The sequence below is a fragment of the Sciurus carolinensis genome, chromosome 2, assembly GCF_902686445.1.
Source record: "Sciurus carolinensis chromosome 2, mSciCar1.2, whole genome shotgun sequence".
Lineage (NCBI taxonomy): Eukaryota > Metazoa > Chordata > Mammalia > Rodentia > Sciuridae > Sciurus > Sciurus carolinensis.
In genome coordinates this window covers 22,901,653-22,924,537 of record NC_062214.1, presented here as the reverse complement: position 1 = coordinate 22,924,537, position 22,885 = coordinate 22,901,653, and the positions used below count along the sequence as shown (strand labels likewise).

The 22,885-nt window shown below is 39.2% G+C and overlaps 1 protein-coding gene across 9 annotated transcripts in view; it reads right to left on the bottom strand.

Annotated features, from left to right (window-relative positions):
• Ncoa6 (nuclear receptor coactivator 6) overlaps positions 1–22,885 on the bottom strand; it is a 100,346-nt gene that overhangs the window by 19,243 nt on the left and 58,218 nt on the right. For 7 of the 9 annotated variants that reach the window (XM_047541466.1, XM_047541469.1, XM_047541467.1 and 4 more), the window contains 6 exons: positions 20,197–20,325; positions 18,671–19,543; positions 16,454–16,600; positions 12,130–13,246; positions 8,381–8,502; positions 1,823–4,831 (listed from right to left, as the gene is read on the bottom strand). In XM_047541466.1, coding sequence (XP_047397422.1) covers positions 1,823–4,831; positions 8,381–8,502; positions 12,130–13,246; positions 16,454–16,600; positions 18,671–19,543; positions 20,197–20,325 — 5,397 coding nt within the window. The remainder of the gene's footprint in view (positions 1–1,822; positions 4,832–8,380; positions 8,503–12,129; positions 13,247–16,453; positions 16,601–18,670; positions 19,544–20,196; positions 20,326–22,885) is intronic. The other 2 variants (XM_047541472.1, XM_047541473.1) reach the window with 2 other exon arrangements.

The following is a 22,885-nucleotide window of genomic DNA, read 5'->3' as shown; positions in this document are numbered from 1 at the left end:
TTCTAATTACTTCATCATTCTTTTAGTAACACAGGAAAAAGTTCCCTCAAAGAAGAAATAAAAATATTTAATAGAGAATATTTAAGTCATACCAGGTTTCTTTTTAATTCTTAGGGTCACCTACATCAACAGAACTTGAACAAGAAACAAAAGAACACCCATCCTGTGAAGTCTTTGTCTTCTACTGAGGCAGCAAACTCCTTGAAGACCTTTCTCCCTCCCTGTATCTTTTAACACTGAGGTAAAGAGGCAGAGAAAGGGAACTAAACCTTTCCAGAGCTCCATATGAGGTAGTGTCCTGGTCACTGGATGTTAAAACCTTTCATTGGATCTGTGTATATCTTCAGAGGTAGGAAATACAATCTCTATTTTATAGCTGAAGTACAAGGAACTTACCTGACTATACCTGGTAACCAGTGGAACTCAAATTTGATCTCTGATTACACCCTGAAACTTGTGTTCTTTCTGCCCCTGCTTATCACTCAGTGGGAGGCACCCAAAGCATTTTAGTTAGAAAAATAAGACAGGTACTATTAGCTGGCTTAGGATATTGCAGTGGCCCTCCCAGCTCTCAGGAATGAGATTGATTTGCCTCTGGGGAAATGGAGATTCTGCACCATTCAAGCCTCAGAGGAAGAAAGGGAGGGGGCAAAGGTGGGAAACCACAGACAGAAAGGAAAGGAGCTATAAGGTCACCTATGCTTTCATTATTAGCCCATCTTAACAGTGCATAGGAAATGTCCTGAACTAGAGAGTCATGAATGAAATCGATCAATTTACAAAGGATTATATTAAAGGGAAACTGGAAATCATTTTTTTTTATCATTTACTGATCAATAATTATATTGGTTTTGGGTGTTTTTTGTTTTGTTTTTTTTTAGGTACTAGGGATTGAATCTGGGGGTGTTTTACCACTGAGCTACATCCCTGGCCCCTTTTTAAAATTTTTTAAGTTGACATGGGGTCTCACTAAGTTGCTTAGGCTGGCCTTGAACTTGCGTTCTTCCTTTCTCTGGGATTATAGGCGTGCAGCACCATGCCTGGCTCAACTGTTATATTCTAAGTCCAATGTTAAGCATGTTATATGAATTACCTCACTGAAATCTTACAACTATTATTGACCCCATAATTTAAAGGAGGAAACTTAAGTTTTCAGTGGTAAAGTAACTTGCCCTGGTCTATCTGCCTGGTAAATGCTGGTGCGGCTATCAACTCATCTATCTGACAATTTGCACTTTGACCCTTCCACATCTATTATCATGGAGATTGCTTTTCTCAAAAGTTCTTTCTCTGGGGGAACGTGAGTGTTCCCTGAGGTACAGTACTTAAGAGAATGGGGCTACAGAACCTGCTCTGACAAGAGGTGTGAACAAGTCTTCCTCATGGTAAGGGGAACCTGCATAAGCTGCTATTTATGCTTAAGAGAGAGTGTCAGGATAGAGGCTCACAGTATAGACAGCACAAATACTAACCTTAGAGCTTCAATCTTCTCACTCATAGGATGGGGTAAGACTACCTAACATGGTTGACATGAAAATGATGTGATAATGTATGTAAAAACACTCCCTTATAAACTGAGAAACTTTTATATAAATGAAATGTGTTATCATTATTCAGGAGCTGAGAACCATGTCAATGAGTGTAAACGTAACATCGGATTTAAAAGCATATTTTCTAGCATATTTTCAATAAATAAAATCATCACTATTGCCATTTAGCCCATTCTTTTTCTTCCAGGTAGAAAGGAATCATGCTTTTCCTTTTATGGGATAGGTATCAAAAAACTTGACATCAAGAGATGATGCCAAGGCCAAGTACATACCTATGCTGGGTAGAAGCTCTGGATGGGATCCCACCTTCTCCTCCACTAGGCCACCCACAAGTGGCTCCGATGCTATGCCACCATGATTGCTTTTAGAGGTTGGCGTCGTGGAGATGAGCTCAGAGGATACCAGAGTGGGTACTATTGAGCGCATACTGGTGGGGAGAGCACCGCCAGGTAAGCTGGGTCCTGCTGAGGCAGAGCCCGGGCCTACTGGACTAGAGGTCATTTTTAGCAGAGTAGGTGCTGGGGGCGTTGGGGTTTTACTGTCCAGTTCTGTGGATAACTGCTCTGTTCCCATAAGTCCAGGAGCTGTGGTCTCTAGCCCTTGGCCTTCAGTCTCTCCATCTGCACCATATTGCTCTTCCCCTTTTTCAAGAGAGCCTGTAACTTTCTTACATGCCTTGGTCAGCAAAATCTGGCCAATTTTGTCCACTTTTCCTTTCCCCTTACTAGATGAGACTGGGCTTCGTCGGTTGACAGAGGAGCCTGGACTGTTGGTCAAAAGGGGAGAAATCATTGTGGTTGACTGTGAAGAGGGCAGAGAGCTCTGATCTCCTGAGGTGCTCACCTGAGGACTGGCCTCATCTGGATTCAATTCTTTTGCTTGCTGGACAGGGGCATGAGGAGGAACAACTGGAGAAGATGTACAAGGAGGTGAAGGAAGCTGAACAGGAGTGGCTCGTGAGTTAAGGACCAAGGGTCGATTTGTCTGTATGTTAGAAGCAGGACTACTGGCAGGGGCATTAGTTGGTACAGGAGCTGAAGAAAATTTTATGTTCTGAGGTATGTGTAAAGGACCAACAACTGCAACAGAGGGAGGCATCAGGCCAGAGTTGGTTGTCAGTGGGGCCGCAGGAATTGTGCTTGGCTGTGATCCTTTCATAACCTGAATTATTGAGGACGAGTTGATAAAGACAGGCGTAATGAACTGAGGCCGGGCATTAGACTGAGCTGCTGACTGTCCCTCAGAAACCATAACCTTGCTACCCACGTTTGGCATTGTGACAACCGTTGACATCAAAGCAGACTGCAAGTGAGTTGGCAGGGCTGCCGATGTGTTAGCTGAAGTGGTTATGGGGTTGGAAGTGACAAAAACAGTTATTTGATTTGGGGGCAAGGGAGTGGAAATGGAGGAAGAACTGACAGGTCTTGACATTACTGGAGGGATGCTTGGTGCAACATTGGAACTGACCTCACTCAATTCTGGATGCACAAGGGTTGAACATGGCTCATTACTGTGAGGTAAGTTTAGGGAATTCGAGGGCTCTTTAGAAGACGGATCCTGCAGTGTGGGAATGACAGGTGCTTTTTTGAGGTCCTCCCCTGAAACTACTGGAGGTGTTACTTCCAGATCGGTAAGCCCAGGGGGTTTAATGGTCACGTTAGGAGCTCCAGAGTTGTCAAGAAGTTGACTTAATGATGTTGGTGCTTCCCTCATGGCAGGAGACACCAAAGTTTTGTTATCTTCAACACTGGAAAGTTTGTTAGGATCCAAAGGCTGCCCGTCCTTTTTGGATTGATCTTCAGGGACAACCATTTTAACTTCTTGGGCAGGGACTGCTTTTAGCTCAACATTTACCTGCTCCTTCCTACCCTGGGAATTCTGGCAATCACTGTCCTGAGGCATATTCAAGCTCTCCTTGTTATCCTCGAGAACAGCCCCCACTGTAGCCATGGGCACGGTGGGATTCTGAGGATTCAGCCCACTGTTGTTAGGAAAGCTCCCAGGTATGGGGGGATTGGCCAGAGGAGTGGGACTGACCAACACATTTCTTGGTAACTCCACATTCTGTAACAGGGCTGCATTTGTTTGAGATGCCAGAGTAAGTTTAGGGGCTTTTGAATTTTGCCTCCCAGGACTTGGGGTAGTTTTCCTACTGGACCCAGGACTAGACCTGCGACTGCTGCTTGGACTAGCTCGTTTTGTTGCTCCAGAATTAGACTGCTTTCCAGAATTCACCACCACAGAATCTAATTTGTGAGTCTGTGGGGTTGCAAAATTGGAAGGATTATTCATGGTAAGATTTGAAGGTGCTTGCCCAATGGCCTTCAGAGTTGTTGGATTTAGGCCCTGTTGATCAAAGCCCCTATTTAAATTTGGCCTAGGAGGTAATGGAATATTGATCTGTGGAGGGAAGAGTCCTGCTATGGAGGCATTAAGTCTTTCTGGTGACAGACTGATTTCTGAAGGTTCTGTGCTGGGAGGGCGGTTGTTGGGTGTCTGAGGATAATAGGGTCTGGGGCTAGCTCTGTTTGGTGTTTTAGGCCTAGATGTCTGGGTTGGAGCAGCCACATTTGGAAAGTGGTGGCCATGGGAGCTGGGAAGGGAATTTACAGGGGGTTGCTGGGGAGTTGCACCTTGAGTTGCTGAAAGGGGTGATGGTCCAGGTTTAGGCCCTGTCATCATTAACTGGTTCTGGGAAACCACTAAATGTGAAGGCATGTTATTTGGGCCTCCTGACACCGATGGAACTTCACTGCCACTTGCTTCAGGAAGTGAGGACATCTCTCCCAGAGGTGAACTAGAAGGATTCTGTGGGTTCTCCTGGTATACCATTTTCCTCGAATTACTTCCCAAAGGAGTATTTACAGGCATTGGCATTCTTTGTTTATCAGGTGATGGTGGCACAGAGGCAGGTCCTTGCAAACTGACCATGACAGGTACATTGCCACTCTGCTGAATGGACATTCTCTGAGAGTCTGGGTTCAGAGGTCCCCTTGGGGGATGAACATTTTGGGAAACTGGAAGTCTAACGGATTTGGGATCTTGCTGCATCATGAGCATCATCATCATTTGTTGTTGTTGTTGCTGCTGTTGCTGCTGCTGCTGCTGCTGCTGCTGCTGAGACTGCGGCTGATTAGGAGGTGGAGGCTGCTGCTGCTGCTGCTGAGGCATTTGTGGCTGTGGCTGCTGCTGTGGTGGCTGTGGTGGGGGTGCCACATGCTGCATGAGTTGAGGAGGCATCTGCTGCAGTGGCCTCTGTTCAACTGGTTGAGTAGGATAACCTAAAACAAGTCCCCAAAATCAGGGAAGTTAGATTTTCAGCAAGAGAATTTTGCACCTTTAGAGTATAGTCAAGCAATACTCATCTAGGTGGCAGGCAGAATGTGCACAAACAGCTCAGGCATCCCTGCTTTTGGAGCAGGAGGCAGTCCCTCATTATTTAACATGATCAAAGAGGCGCACTGCATAAGGAAGCAAAAAGCAATGCATTAGAAACCTGGAACTCCTTAGTGTGCAGGGTCGGAATGATGCATTAGTGTACTAAGACTGAGGGTGCTCTGTGCTACTTACAGCAGATGGCTGGGACTACATCAGCCAAACATGAAAGCAGAAAAGTACATCAACAGCAAGCAGCTGATCACCAACTTTTGGGTCTCATGTAGACAATCAGAATTTTGCTGTCTATGTGAATGATGTAAAGCATTTAGGATTCCCTTTTTCTGTTAGCAGAGAATTGCTTTTTTAAAAAAGCAATTTTGAAGTTGCTTTTTTGAAGTTGTAGATGGACAGAATGACTTTGTTTATTTTTATGTGGTGCTAAGGATTGAACCCAGTGCCTCACACATGCTAAGCAAGCGTTCTGCCACTGAGCTATAGCCCCAGCCCGAGAACTGCTTTTTTTGTTGAATATACCAGCATTGAAGATGACCTTTTTATTCACTGAAGATGAACTTTTTATTCTTTCAACAGAGGTAAAATGTAAAATTCTAATATTCAGTTCCTTAAGAAAGAAGGATTTAAAATTACTCTAAACCACTGGCTCCATAAACTATGTTGCATCCTTTAGGCTCAATCCTCTGGGGAAAACTGGTTGAATTAAACTGCTCCTTGATGCACATCAGTATCAGCAAGAGCAACAGGGGTGATATACACTGAAAATAAAATGAGGGTACTGAAGTCTTTTGCATATTAATTTCCATTTACTTTCTTACATGTAAACCTGTATATAGAGAAATGTTTTCTATGAATCCAAAACTGGAGAAAAGCTCTCAGAAATAAAAATAATTTTGGAATAAGAACTCTGGGGAACAATGCCTTCCAGATTTGTAGAAGACAACATTTCAAATGATCATGTCTTTTGTGAAGATTTTACCTGGCATTTTAGCATAGAAGCCTTACAAAAACAACACAGAGACTAGAAAGATAAATTAAACCAAGAGTAAGGGGATTCAGTGGGGAAAAGTAGGCATATGGCTAGGCTATGGTTCCACAAACTGGATTATTCAATTGTTGCATGAAAAATACACGTGGAAGGTTTAAGAAGGTACAAAGTGAATGGCTAGCTCTGGCAGTTGGAAGAAATGCTGGCTCAAAATTTTCACAGAGCAAGAACCAATTCTGTGAGTCAGATTTTGTACTCAGGAGCTAATTAATTTCTTCTGGTCAGAGATTTCCATAGTACCAGTGGGTGCAATGTGCAGAATCCAGTTTTGAAGATTTTCTTAAAAATTCTCTTGGTTTTAGGCCCAAGTAACTTCTTGACCTTATAAAGCCCAAAGCATGAGATTTCAACAGGTCAAACACAGTGGGATTTTATTTTTTACGTCTAGTCTGGGGTTCCCACATTAAGAAAATTGAAATTTCTTCAAAAGTCCATGTCAGGGTTATACACAGATGCCTTTCATCTTTAAAATCAGCTTACCACACAGCACAGCAAATACCAAAGAGGGCAGCATAGAGTGGCCTCTTGAAGGTAACAGCCAAAGGCATGGCTGCTATAAAGGGTCCAGAAACTGGAGGCAGCAGTCCAAAGTGCACTACTGCTAGGAAGATGGAGTGGGGTTGATGTAATAGAATAGAGGAGGGGAAAAGTCATGACACATACAGTGCCCATACACAATCAAAAAACAAATTTATTAGTCAAGGAATGCAAGCTCATCTGTCTTTAGGGGTCAAGCAGGTGGTAAAGAAGACAAGTAGGTTGATATAAGACAGCAGGAGTCCTGTGAACACTGCCAAACTGCAGAGTAGATGCCCTTCCTAACAGTATTTACATTTAGGTTTTTGCTTAAGACACAGCATGGCAATTCAAAACCATTATAGGCCAAATTCAGCCTATAGGCCCCCTTTGCAGAAAGGAGGCAATGATGTTTGGAAGACCCTTGGAATTCATACAACGGTTCAGTGTGCCTGAGGGAAGAGGGTAATTTCAGGCTCACCAGCATCTTCTGAACATATTTGCCAAAGACTGGCAACCTCCCAGTCTTAATTGTGCTGCAACTCACTGCTGAGAATGGTGCATGCCCAAGCAATTTGTAATAAATAACACAAAGTATTGATATCATAATACATTTACTTTCTTAAAATAATCACTTTTAGGATATATAAATGAAGGGTAGATTAAGATTAAAGTTTATCTCTAAAATAACATCACTTTTGTTTATGTGTTGTTGTTGTTGTTGTTGTTGTTATTGTTTGTGTGTGGTGCTGGGGTTAGATCCCAGGGCTTTGTACACTCCACCACTGAGCCACAAACATCACTTTCATTTATATGTCAAAAAGGAGGTAGAATGAGGAAAAAACAAAAGAGCTCTTTGTAATACACAGTAGAGAGAACCCTGAGTATGAAGGGCTTGTGCATCTTCAATTGTGTCACAGGGGAATAAAGTTACAAGTCACTGTTCAGACCAGGAGTAACCAAGTATAGAGATACTGTGGCGGCTGGCCTTGGTTCTGTAATACCTGTGTCAGAATGAATAAATGAATTTTAGAAGCTTTTTCCTTTTCAGCATAACTTATCAACATTTAAAGGACAATATTTTATAATCAGAGAAAGGGGTTTCAACGATATTGGCATTATTTGTTATAAATTATTAATTGGTAGTAGACACCTGGGTATTGCTTTTCTTTATATATTCTTTATATCTATTATATATTTTTACATATTTTTGATGTTTTAAAGATTCAAAATAAAACTTCTGCTAAAAAGATCATTTTCTTTTAATTCCTGTTTTGAGAAAGCTCCACAAAGAAAGGCTGCAGGAAAGGCAGGCAAGCAAGATTAGGTAAAAATATGCCTCCATTTAATCTTATTGGATTCTGATGCCAACTAAAACCTTGACACTGATAAGAATAAAGAGGCATTAAACATTTCAGTTTAATTTTATAAGGACTTTAAGTAATAAAGACAATTTAAGTAGAATGTATATGTATGTGCCTTCAGAAGTTATATTTAAAATATTTACTTAACATCAAGGCAAAGCTTCCAAATACTAGACACATTAAAATGCTAAAGCAAACTAGTTAAGACGCAAAGTTTCCTTTTTTTTTTTTTTGGTACCAAGGATTGAAGCCAGGGGTGCTTAACCACTGAGCCACATTCCCCAGTCCTTTTGTATTTTATTTAGAAACACAGTCTCTCTAAGTTACTTTAGGGCCTAAGTTGCTGAGGCTGGTTTTGAACTTGTGATCCTCCTGCCTCAGTTTCCCAAGCTGCTGAGATTACAGGCATGCCACTGTGCCCAGCAGCACTGTTTCCTTAAGGAGAAGGAAGCCTTGTAATGCTGCATACATGACGACAAGTATATAATCTTTAGCTAACATTTTATTACCTGGTGGCCGATTTGAAAACTCTGGCAGTTTAGGGCCTGTGTTGTCCAAGTTAATTCCTTGTTCTCCAGGCAATGGTTGCTGATCAGCCTCCTCCAGACCAGCTGGACGAGCATCTGGGGTGCTAAAGGATAAATAACATATTTGAGAGTAAGCTATGTAGGAAATAGATGAAACTAGCTCAACCCCTCCCCTATTTCTGAAGAACTATAATCTAGTTTCATTATCATTCTTACTGTTATTCTTACTGTCTCTAGTCTGGATAAAATAGTCAATACTGGCATAAATAACCTGGCAAATTCATTAAAATCCACTTACTCTAATAGCACAGTATTTACTCAAAGGGCTTTCCACAAATTTCTGATACAATGTTTTTCATGCAATCACCCATTCCTTAAGATATTTTAAGGCCTGGAGTTAGATTGGGGCTATCAATATTATAAATCACTGTTCCTATAAAACCACATTATCTTCAGTGTAGCTGAAGAATCAAGCTCCAGTAATTCATAACACCTTGCAACAGGTTCTAAGTTAGCTGACAGAAATTGTATTTCGAGAACAAAGAAAGGTGGAGACCATAAAAAAAATTAATTAAATTTTGCTTATAGAAGGAGTACTTACATCATAACCACTGGCTTTGGGATGTCTTCATTTTTACCAATCTTAGAATTTTTAGTGGGGGGAAAATGAAGAAACTTACCTACTAACACCTACATATCCAATCGCCATTTGGTTTGTAATTTTACTCCCAGTTGTACCTTTCTTTCCTACTTTTAGTTTCTCTATGACTTGATTGTGGTCACCAACTTTTAGATAGTATTTTGTCTCATACTCTGGATAGTTTCATAAGCTACCATAAATCCATTTTAAAAGCACCAGCACATGGAAATTTAGAACCCGAAGCAGATCTTTAGCACATCAGATCCCTAAATCAATTTGTTCCTTATATGACTTTCCTCTCACTTAAATTATGGGCAAGGATTCTGAGATATCCTTTATTTTCAAAGAATTCTATAGCTAAAACAAATTCCAATATCTTCTTCAGTCCCCTCATGTTACAGATGAGAAAACAAAGTCCCAGAGAGGTATAAAAGACAGGAAAAAGGTTCTATATAGTAAGCTAGTGGAAAAACTAAGAGCAGGTGATCTTCCTACCTAGCAGCCCTGATTCTGTATAAGGTCCTTTTCATAATGTATAGAACCAAAAAGTAAGCAATCTTCTTCAGGGCTGATGAAAACAGTAAAAATGCATACTAACTAGCCTACTGGAGAAATAAAATAAATATCCCCATAAAATATTATTCCAAAAGGCTGATAGATGAATTTAACTGAGGAGAATGCCAATCACCAAGAATATAAACAATAATAAATGCTGGAGAAGATCTAGAGAAAAAGGAACAATTTTACACTGTTGGGATGATTATAAATTAGTGTGATCACTATGGAAATCAGTATGGAATTCCCCAAAAAACTAAGCATGGAATCACCACCATATGACCCAGCAATACTACACCTTAGCATTTATCCTAAAGAATTAAATTCAGCATACTATAGTGATATATGCATACCCATGTTTATAGCAGCACAACTCATAACAGCCAAACTATGGAATGAGCCTAGGTGTCCATCAATGGATGAACTGATAAAGAAAATGTATATATACACAGTGGAGTTTTATTCAACCAAAAGACTGAAATTATATTTTCAGGAAAATGGATGGACCTTGAAAACTTTATGTTGAACAAAATAAGTAAAAAACTCAAGGGTCACATGTTTTCTTTCCTTTGTTGAAGCTACAGAGGAAAAAGGAAAAGAAAGGTGGGAGATCTCATGAAAATCAAAGGGAGTTCAGTAGAGTAGAGGAAAGGGACAGGGGGAGATGGAAGGGATGGAAAAGGGGAAATAATAGGGAATAATAGTGGCCAAATTATGATGTTATATTGTGTATATACAAATATGTAACAATGAATCCTATCATCATGTATAACTACAATGCACCAATAAAAATATAAAAAAAAAGTATCTAACTGAGGAGGAGCTATTAGAAAAATGAGATAATGAAAGGGCTTTAAGTCTGAATTCAGGAAAATACACTGCTAATATATAATGATTGGGTTTTAATGTATAAAATTCAAGAAACAGTATGATAATTAGACTATTAACAAAAAATGTTGTAGGAAGGCTGGGGTAAAGGTAGCTAACTTTGTTTGAATATTTAAGCTTATTTAAATGAACCTCCCTTCTTTTCCTATAGTTCTAGCAGTTTATTTCAATTAATCTGTTTTACATTCATTAGTTACTATTCCCTGTTAGTAAATGTCTCTAAATTCAGTTTTATCAATTTTTTAAAAAATCCAGCTAATCAATATTTCTTCTAAAATTTTTTTATCAAAATCAAAAACATGACAAATTAATACTTAGCTTCAGGAAATAAAGTATAAATTGTTAATTGCCCTTTCTATTGTGATCTTGCAAAAGAGCTCACCTGGAGAATGTTTACTGAAAGGGTAACTAGTTTAAAAGCTTCAATCATCTTAGTATGGAGTTTAAGCTTCTAGGGATGATAAAGAGCCTTTAAAGAAAAGATTTCTGTGAAAAAGAACCTTTTTTTTTTTTTTTGGTATCAGGGATTGAGTCCAGGGGTGCTTTTCCACTGAGTCACATCCCCAGCCCTTTTTATTTTTTATTTTGAGATAGGATCCCACTAAGTTGCGTAAAACCCTGCTAGGGCTGGTGTTGGACTTTCGAGTCTCCTGCCTCGGCCTCCAGTCGCTGGGATTACAGGTGGTGCCACCATGCCTGACCAGAAGAACATTTTTATTTGCAAGACAGAAGGGAGTCTCCATAAGCAATGTTTATTTCTAGAACACATTTGGCTTTCTTGACTCCCCAACAGTCATAAGCCTGAAACCAGTGTTTTGTGAGCTGCAGTATGGTAGCACTGGTTACTTTTCAGGCTCTGAGTGTCACAACCCCCAGGAAACTGTAGAATTAAAAGACATTCAACCTATTGCAACATATCAATATTGTTTGGATCTTTTTTTTTTTTTTTGGGGTGCTGGGGATCAAACCCAGGGCCTTGTGCTTACAAGGCAAGCACTCTACCAACTGAGCTATCTCCCCAGCCCCCTGTTTGGATCCTTAAACAAGGGAACTCTAAGAAAAAAAATTGAAATAATCAGAGATATGAGAGCACTGTTTGGATATGTGAGACTATTGAGAAGTATCAGCTTTCTAGATGTACTAATGGTATTATTGTATATTCATACAAAATAACTGTCCTTCTAGAGATACAGTGGCACATGCCTGTAATCCCAGCTACTTGGGGGGCTAAGGTAGGAAGATTATAAGTTATAGGCCAGCCTCTGTAACTTAGTAAGACCCTGTCTCAAAATAAAATAAAAAGGGATAGGAGTGTATTTCAAAGTCAGAGAACTTGCCTAGTATGTGTGAGGCTCTGGGTTCAATCCTCAGTACCATCAAAAAAAAAAAAAAAGAAAAAGAAAAAGAAAGAAACTTTCCTTATTTTTTAGAGGTAGGCACTGAAGTATTTACTAAGTAAAATTGTCTTGAATCAAGAGGATAATGGAAGAAAATACAGATGAAGTCAAGATAAGCTATGATAATTGTTTAAGCAGAAAGATCTCCTTATACTGTTCTAATTTTATATATTCTAAAAAATTTTTCATCAATGAAAGTGTTCACATAAAAACAAATGAATAAAATTTGAGGCAAAATTATCATAACCTACTTTAGGTCTTGCTGACTATTTTTCTTCTTCCGAGGGGGTTTCTTCTTCTTAGGTTTATTTGCGTTGGTATTATTTTGCTTATTGTTTACCCCAAAATGACCCGCAGAGATGTCACTCTGCAATAAGTTGACCAACAATGGGCTTGTTAGCGTTACATCCTTATTGACAGGAAAGCCTGGATTCTGACCACAGGATATCTGATTTCCATTGGGTGCTCCACTGAAAGGTGCATTGAAAGGCATCCCATGGCCTGAGAAGTGGTTTCCCGAGGCACTGTTTCCCTGCATGGCCTGCACGTGGGGGGGAACCATGTTGGTTTGTTGCATGCTAACATCAGGCATCATTTGAGACAAGCTGACATCATTATTTGCTGTAGTTGCAGAATCACCATGCTGCTGGGCCATGTGCGGGTTGGGCCCTGGTGGCCTCAGGACCTGTCCCTGAATCCCCATAACCTGAGATGGACTGTTGTTCACAGGCCCTTGCTGGGGCAGCATCTGTCCTGACATCTGTCCCGTAAACTGCACCATGTTTCCTTGCATGTTCGGAGTTGGTCCCCTCATTATCTGTGCTGGTCCCGGCATGACACTGGATTGGTTCTGAGTGTTAAACTGCTGCTTATTCCCCTGCATCTGATTGGTCATGATTTGTTCTATCATTGGGTTCTGTTGGAGCAAAACTTGTCCCTGAGGCCCCATCATCTGGTTATGTGGTGCCATCATTTGTGGGCCCTGCTGGGACAGCATCTGCTTGGGTGGGGTCATCCTTTGGGGTGAAGGCCCAAGATTTTGGTTCTGAGGGTTCACCATCATCTGGCCCTGTGGCATAAGCTGGGCCCTTGAAAGAATCATAGGGTTTTGAGGATTCAGAGTTCCTTGTTGCTGGACCATTTGACCCTGGGAGGGTACAATCTGCTGGTGCATGCCCATCAGCTGAGAAGGTGGGCCCTGTTGGGGCTGGCCTTGCATGTTGCCCAGGTTCACCTGTGGAACCCCAGAACTACCAGCCTGCTGGTTGTTCATGTTGCCATGAATTCCCATGAGGCTGGGCTGCATCATATTTGGTGGCCCGTGGGACACCTGCATCTGGTTTTGAGGAGGACCAGCTCCTTGACCACCTTAAAGGGGGAAAAAAAAAAGGCACAGTTTCAGAAAAATATTATCTTATTGGTATTAAGATATTCAAATAACCTTACTTAGAAAAATACCCACCACCCATATATCCACTGACCAACAATAAATAAGCTATTTGACATATTTTTTTTTTTTTTTTTTTTTGGTACAAAGGTTTGAACCCAGGGACACTTAACCACTGAACCACATTCCCAGTCTTTTTTTTTTGTATTTTATTTTGAGAAAGGGTCTTGATGAGTTGCTTAGGGCCTTGCTAAGTTGCTAAGGCTGGCTTTGAACTTTTGATCCTCCTGGTTCAGCCTCCTCCCAAGCCACTGGGATTACAGGTGTGCACCACCACACCTGCCTTGACATATGTTTTGTGAGTTTTTTAAACTATGGAGATGTGATATGGGATAATTGTTTACATTTTCCATGACCATACAACAGAAGAAGAAAGAAGGAGAAACAGTTTCATTACTCCTGTGTGGTGAGACTTAAAGACAACATTTCAAAAATCAAAAAACTTTTCTTTGATATTAAATAGAGAAAGGCAGTACTTAGCTGTTTTCACATGACTTGTGGCTACCATATTATGAAGAAAACTAAAACAAAACAAAACAAGGAACAAAAAACAAAAAACAACATTGTAGGCTAGTGAAGTAAACTCTGCTATAAATGAGCCAGGGACAAAGAATGTGCTGTGTTCTCTTAGGAAAACCCCAACAATGCTTCTTGGAAAACCAATTATGACTCTGAAAGGCTAGTTCTGTGCTATTTGGATGCTGCGCTTTTAAAAAAAGAGAACACCTGATAGTTCCTAAGGACAGGTCTCCTTTGCCCCAGTGTGGTAAAAATTATTTAATCCTAATGTAATACAGAGTCAACTGAACCAATGACCCACTTAGAAGCTACAGTCAAAGGGATGCTAAAATTTCAGTGATTGTATATATATCCTTTGAGAGTCCCTAGTGAACCACAACGGACATGTTCTATTCTGTTAGAGAAAAGGTGCTGCCTGTCCTACTGCAGTGTTTATTTACTGTTGGGTCCTTGAGATTTTTCTGTAGCTACTTGTATTATACCAATCCTCTCCTACCACCATTTTTTTTGGTCCTGGAAATAGTACCCAGGGCCTCATGCATGCTAGGCAAGTGCTCTACCACTGAGCTAAATCTCTAGCCCCTATTTCCCTTCTTCTAACTGAACAACTATCTAATTTATTTTATCTTTTTTATTTTCCACTTTTAAGTAGAGACTAGAAAGTGGCCATAATGAAGTTATGAAGTCAGTTCATACTCCAGCCAGAGAGGCAGGGGACAAACTGTCCCTTGTTTACATTATCCAGACTTTTCCTGAACTCCAAGGAAGACTTTCTAAGTGAGTCTCATAAACTCAAATTTGTACTTCATGACCATTTTATGTGCTACATACACTGTGCTTACCAGCAAATTCTTTTTGAAAAATACATTTTTAGTCTTTAGGTACATATATATATATGTGTGTGTATATTTGTACATATATATATATACTTTTATTTTATTTTCATGTGGTGCTGAGGATCCAACCCAGGGACTCACGGGTGCTAGGCAGGTGCACTACCACTAAGCCACAACCTCAGCCCACCGGCATATTCATTTAACCAACAATTCTTTATTGAATACTTAATATGTAGAAGGTACTTTTGGTGCTAAAGTAATATCAATAAACAAGATAGACCAGATCCCTGCCTCTTTGGAGTTTAGCAAGAGAGACAATACAAACAGACAAGTATTTTTTCAGGAAGCAGTAAAAGCTAACCAGAGAAATAAAATAGCACAACAGAATAGAAAATGATAGACAAAAGTAGAGCTACTTTAGAAAAGCTAAATGGGGAAATCAAAACAATAGGGGCATGTGAAAGATACCATATAAAAATATGATAGCTGTGTTAAGGTGGATAAAGTGAGTTTAATTATGCTTTAAATACAACTTCCTATAATCCTGGCATGGTGGTACAGGCCTGTAATCCCAGTGACTCAGAAGGCTGAGGCAGGAGGATTGCAAGTTCAAGAGTAGCCTGGGCAACTTAGCAAGACCCTGTCTCAAAATAAAAAAGAGCTGGGAATGTGGCTCCTGTGTTCAATCCCTAGTACTAAAAATAAATAAATAAATAAATAAAAGTAAACTTCCTATAAAAACATTAATTCACATAACTCATGAAAATAGTTTTATAGGTAAAGTCAAGTAATTTGCCCTCCCTTCAGGAGACAGTCTGAAAATTTCTTTTCATTAAGTTAGAATTTTTCCTCATTCCTTAGTGATTTACAATTAACGTTGAACCACAAAACTAAATTAACTCTAGGGACTGGGGTTGTGGCTCAGTGGTAGAGTGCTCGCCTGGCATGTGTGAGGCACTGGGTTTGATCCTTAGCAGCACATTAAAAAAAATAAATAACTCTGGAGTAGGATGGGAGTTCTGAAAATATTTGGTCTATGTCAGCCCAAACTGCTTGAACGAGAAAGGATAAGTGTATTAGTCATGTATTCCCTAAACAACCCAAAACCCAGAAACATTAAGTTTGGGCTTATATAATACTGCTTTACAAATACCACTTTTTAGTCATTCCACTATATCTTATTTCCTCTCCAAAATTTCTTCTTATATAAACTAACTTTTGGTAATATATTGGTACTGATTAAATGTGGAAAATACCACACTGTTCACAGAATTCAGACTTTTGGCATAAACAAAGCTAACACGTACTATATATAGACTTAAAAAGTTGCAATTGTCCCCACATGCCATACACCCACATGCCTTTGTATCTCCAGTTTCCTCTGCCAGAAATGACTTTACATTTTACTACCTGAGCAAGCCCTAACTCAGGAGTCAGAAAACTCCTCCTGAGTGAGCCAAATCAGGCCCACTGACTTGAGTAGCTGCAACAAAAAATATGTAACCTAAAATATATTTGGCCCTTTACAGAAAAATAAAATTGTCTGACTCCTGCTCTAACTCAAGTTTTACCTCTCTTTCTTAGATGTTTCTAGGTTCCTGAGATATGTTGCCCATCTTTCATGTATCAGTTACTATTCTGAACAATTATATATGTATTTGAAATTAAGGGGAGAGAACAGGAATTACTAATCTGTATACTCCTGTTGTCTTCCAAGGCATCTCCCACATGATGCTCAATAAATGCTAGCTGAATAAATTGTAGAAAACAAACCTGCATGCTGGACACTTTGATTTGCTTGCAGCTGAGGGGCTCCTGAATTCCCAGGGGTGGCTGCTGTGGTAGAAGGCACCTGACCTTGCATAAAGTTCGGATTGGCCTGTCCTGCTGAGAAGCCAGGTGGGAGGCGTTTAGGCATTCCTTAATAGAAAACAATGAGTAAGGCAGTTACCTAAGCATATTTATACTCTTGCTTAGATATGGAATGAATAAGGAAGGATGAGCTGCATGAAGTCTCCACTGGCTTAGCTCTCTCTGTCACACTGGTAGGATCTTTAATAATAAGGTTGGGAAAGATGGTTAAAAAAATCAACACAATCTCTTACATGAGCATTGTCAAAATGGAAAAGAAATACTAAAAAATTTACACTTAGAACATGCCAAGGAAAAGATGGCAATCTGCTCCCTAAATGTGATCTGAGGCCACGCCACAGCAAGGTTTGAGGGTTTACTTTTCTCTGTTAATACAATGGACCCCAAAACTTTACATACTTTAACATAGGTACCAAAGGAATATGTTAAATTCTCTCATATTCAAACAAATTGATATGAAATACTACAAAACAGAGAGCTGGGTCCTGATATTAAGAATAGATAAGATGATTTTTTTTTTCCTTTAAGGGAAATGGATGACAATCTCCTTTGCAGAAAATTTCCCCCCAATGTTGTGTCTGTCTCTTTAGAAGAGACCAGAGATTAGAAACAGTTCACAGGAGCTTCAAAGTGAGGCTATGTTAAACTTATCATTATGTCTTTCTCTCATAAAGTTTACTGTGATTCTGACAGCTATGGCACCAAAAACCATGCTCTAATGGAATCTTACTCAAGTATTACTCCCTTTTACAAAGGCCTAATTTCAGAAAACAAATTTGTAACAAGGAGAATCTCAGACCCACTCATGTTTGTAACACAGGCCTTGATGTGGCCAGATCACCTAGGTGAGCATATTATCTGCTCTATGAAAGCATCAAGACCTAAAGCTTGCTTAAAAATTTATTGTATTTCTCCATTTATTATTTTTAAGGGCCAAATTTTCAATGCCCTGAAAAACTCTTAGTAGACAAATATGCACTTGTCCTTTCTTTAGCAGTGACAAGTCCCCACTTGCATACTTCCATTGTAATTAAATCAGTAATCATATCTGCAGGAGGGACTACCCAGCTTCCACTGATCCAGGGCTAGATACCCAGAACAGTGAAGTATGGAGTTGAAACATTCTTGCATTTTCTAAAAACTTCTTAGGATTCAAATATTAGAGCCTGCATGTCAGCAAAATTAATTACAAGAGAGTGAGACGACTGATGAGCAACTTAATTACACCAGAAACCATGGGAACATGCCTTTGCTATGTTGCACTAAAGATGCAAGGGTTTTTTTCTGGGTAGGCAATGGGTGTCTTTGGTGGGGGATATGTTTATCAGATGATAATATTACTGACACTCTCTATAACTTACTGAAAAGCTCCAAGCACATTCATGTGCACTAGATTAATGATTAATAAGAATAAATAATAAACATGGAGATGGATAAGTTTTACTGTAATCGTTTTACCTCTCACACATTAAGCTCCATTGCTTTTTCTTCATACAAGAGGCACCTTACAAAATAAATAAATAAATCTCCTTTAGGTATAACTAGTGGAATTCCCTCTCTGAGGAGCAGGCATTGGCATTATAAAACTATAAAAGTCAATGATTTCTGAACTTATTCCCATTTAATACTTTAATCAAAGTTAACAAATACCATGCTTACTATTTTACTAACGAGGATTATCAAAATTGGTAACTAGAAGGGCAATTTCCCCAATAAGACCCTGTATTTATCTTTTCAATTTTGCTCTACTGCATAATCTTAATTTTTTTCAGTAGCCAAGAAGTTTACATTGTTAATAAAATGCATGTTTCATCTGGACATTTTAATTTACTAGTATAAGATCAAGCAAAAAAAAATTTGAAAAACAAAATGAAATCTCTATATTGATTTTACCTGCATTTTATCCAGAGATCTAGCTTATATTTAACCAATAAAATGCTGCATAATGTATCAAAATAATAATGCATCAAATTAATTAAGTTATATTGTCACCACCATTTCACAAAAGCAAATAATTACATCTTTATTTCACTCCCTCCATTAACTCTAAAAACTGAAGTTCTACTCAGACCTATCTCCAGCAAATTTATCAACAGAAATAGCTTCAGTATTCCTCACCTCCTAGGCCTGGATGTAAACTCTGTGGCCCCTGGTTTGGTGGTTGCTGCTGCATCACCATGAAGTTAGGTGGCACATTTCCCTGTTGAACCATAGGATTCCGACCTGGAGAGCTGACAGGTTGCTGAAATCCCTGGGGAAGTGGGTTATTTTGAGGTGGCCTTGGTCCCATCTGCTGCTGAGTTTGGTTAACCGTTGGGGAGGATGCAGGGGATCCCTGCTGGAAGGAGGAGGGTGAGGAGGCAGGAGACTTGTTGGTGAGGTGGGGTTGCTGCAGCGGGGTTGGGACCCTGGAGGGCGCCCCCTGTAAGCTCTTCATCTGAGGAGCTGTGAACTGGCCTGGGTTGCTCATCTGAGGAAAGTTTGCATGGGCTTGTGAGGCTTGCTGGCTGCCAAAGGGATATGGAGGGGGAGGGTGGGAAGGTGTCTGTACCGTGGCTAAGGATGGTCTTGCCTGGAGTTGCTGTTGCATTGGGCCAGGCAAGGGAGACTTCTTCCACCCTTGGTTTGCAGTCATTGTGCCCAGAGAACCCTGGGCTGGAGGAGGCTGAAGAGCTCCAGAAGGCAGCTGGTTCCAGCCTGGAGGAACAGGCACCTGAGTTGGGGCAGTAAACTGGGGTCGAATCCCCTGTGGCTGCTGCTGCTGCTGATGTTGCTGTGGGGGTCTTGCCTGCAATTGTTGTTGCTGCTGCTGCTGCTGCTGCTGTTGCTGTTGTTGTTGCTGTTGCTGCTGCTGCAGCTGGGGAAAATTAGCTGGGTTCATTTGTCTATTCACGGGGACAGGTTGCATTGGGTGATGAGGAGGAGCTAAAGATCCTGAGGGATGACTCTGCTGTTGCATATGGAGCCCAGAGAGGAGTGGATCCATTGCATCTGTTAAAGACAGTCAACAAAGCAATAATCAACCTACTGCAACCTAGATGCTTAGAGCAGCATCCTGACACCATTCATGTTACCATGTTTGTAAGTACCTTTTACATACAAAACAACATACCAAGGATGATAAAGATGAATCCTGCCTTAAAAAGAGCTTATGGTTCAACAGTGGATATAAGAGCCAAACATATATGTGGCTAGCACTATTTTCCAAATCATGTACTGTTATAAGAAAACAAAACGAAAGAGTCAATGGGGTTTGAGAAACACCAGATCTAACAACCTTAGACAAATTTCTTTTTTATGGTAGGATGTAAGTGCCTCCAATATGTTAATTTTGAATCTCGAATAGGCAGTGTATAGTATGGTGCATTTGCCAAATTTACTTGACTACAGAATTCTGTCATGAAATATCTTGCAATACTAAGTAGGCCCAGACATGCTTTTTAGGAAAGTTGGAGAATTAACTGATAACAATGAGAAATTCTGAGAAAAAAATTATGACATTTAGCTTGATAAAATCAGCAGAAGTGGTAAAAAGGTAGCCTTTGAGTTAGGCAGTTAGGAATACAGTATCAGAAATAGGCTGAATTTTATAACTACCTACAGAAGTTCCAGGCTCTTCAGTCCTCAAAGATTGGTATCATTACCTGACTGAGAAGCAGGGCGAGGGGTCCTGGGCTGCAACTCTGGATTGGGGCCTGGTGCCATCATGGAAGATGACACATTTCCACCCTGGGGTATCATAACAGTGGCAGGACTGGTCATTCTCATTAATCCTGAGGGGAAAAAGTAAAGATCCCTAAAATAGAGTATTGGAATAGGCACAATTTTTGTTTTTAATAACATATTTCAAGAATGTGAAAAGGTACAAAGAATTTCTATGTCATCTACCTTTTAAAATCTAAAACCTTTGCTCACTCTCCTCCCAATATATATATGTAGATATATCAGAGGTTCCCCCACTACTTCCATTCCATATCTTCCCTCTTACTGTAATTGGTATTAAAAATTCCATGCTTCCCTGTATTTGTAGATAATCTTTGTCTAAGTGGCACTGCACTACATGCATTCTTCTTCAGTTTCCTTTTTCATTTATTTTTGAGGCTCATCCCTCTTGACAGCTGTTAAATGCTCCATATATAGAACCATATATCTGCCCTCTGCTAATGAACACTAAGGTTTTATTTTTTCTAACCTGTTATTCTTTTTTTTTCTAAAAATATTTTTATTCAGTCTCCTCTTCAGATAAAGAAAGTGTCAATTATCCATATCAAAGAATAAGAAGTAGTACATGAAGTCACTATGGTAATGCAGGTCAACCCTCGGTAGCTTTAGGACATCAGTTTCAGGTCCCTCCTCAGATACTAAAGTTCTTGGATGTTTAAGTCCCTTGTATAAAGTCACATAGAATTTGCATATAACCTATATATATCCTCCCATATACTCAAAATAATCTCTAGATTACTTATAATACCTAATACAATATAAGTATTATATAAATAGTTATTGTACTGTTATTTAGGGAATAATAACAAGAAAAAAATCTGTACATATTCAGTAGAAATACAACATAGTAAGCCTAACTACACTGAATCCTTGGATGCAGAGGGCCAATTGTGTGTGTATGTACGCATGTATGTATGTATGTGTCTATATGTGCGTGTATCCATACATACTTCAGCAAGTTCTCCCTGGTTCATATCAAACTAATCTCTATAAACGTTGGCAATTCCAGTGTCAGAGCTTGACAAGAACAGATATTCTAACCTTTTATTCTTACAATTTTGCAAAGTCATGTATTTGTTATGAATTCTTATGGACATGTGAGAGTATCTTCAGATTATAGTAAAAGACTCAGAATTGCCAGGCTGCAAGTCTTAGCATCTTCAGTTTTACTAGTTATTGGCAAACTGCTCTTAAAAATGTTTATATCAACTCATCAACCAGCAGCCTGAAAAATCCTCTTTTCCTCATCTTTCTAATTTCTGACACTGTTAGGTTTTTTAGGATTTAGTATCTATGGTCATCAGTGAGAATGGCCTATAATTATCTTCTTCTTCTGTCCTTTGACTTTTGGCATCAATATTAAAATAACCTCAAAATGAGTTCAAAAAGATCTCTCCTGTTTTTCTATACTCTGGGTATTTGTCCTTTACCTATAAAACTATCTGAGTCTAAACAGATTTTTAATTATTTTCTTACATGGTTATAGATTTTTCAAGTTTTTTGTATCTTATGAAGTTAGTTTGGCTAAATTATAATTTTGCTAATGCTTTAAAGTTTGTCAGCATGAAGTTATTTATATCTTCTATCCTTTTTTAAAAATTGAAATATAACTTACATACTATAAAAATTTACCCTTTTAAGGTGTACTTTTTACATTCTTTTTTTTTTGGCGGTGCTGGGGATCGAACCCAGGGCCTCATGCTTGCAAGGCAAGCACTCTACCAACTGAGCTATCTCCCCTACTTTTTACATTCTTTTTAAAAAAAAATCTTTATATTTTTAGTTGTTGATGGACCTTTATTTTATTCATTTACTTTTATGTGGTGCCGAGAATGGAACCCAGTACCTTACACATGCCAGGCAAGCACTCCACCACTGAGTCACAACCCCACCCAACTTTTGCATTCTTTACATTGTTTGCGCCTTCCCTTTTTTTCTTTAGTAGTCTTAATCAGATTCATAAGTTTCAATTATCCTTTTAAAGACACATTTTTTGGTTTTGCTGTTCTGTTTTACTGTTTTTTTTCCTACTCATATCTCTGCTTTCCTTTTTTTAAATATTTTTTTTAGTTGTCAGTGGATCTTTTTAATTTTATTTACTTATATGTGATGCTGAGTATTGAACCCAGAGCCTCTACATGCCAGGCAAGCGCTCTACCACTGAGCCACAACTCTGGTACCTCTGCTTTCCTTTTTATTATTCCCTTTCTAACTTATTACTCTGCTTTTTTTTTTTTTTTTTTTTTCAGTTTTAAGTCAGATACTTTGCTTTTCTACTTGTAGTTGAAGTTCTTATATTGGAGGGCTTAAATTTTCTTCTACATCTCAAAAATTTTGATATGTACTATTCTTATAAATCCATTCTCAATATTTTCTAATTTCTATCATGATTGCCTTTTTAAATCATTATTTAGAATATATTTCTAAATTTCCAAAATATGGGATGCTTTGTTTAGGTTTTCTTTGGTTGATTTTTGTTTGTTTGCTACTGACTTTTGTTTGCTATGGTCAGAAAACAGGTCTGTGTGATATTAATATTTGATATTTTCTTAAACTTGTTTTGGGAATAATCCATGGTCAATTTGTATAAATGTCCCATTTATGCTTGAA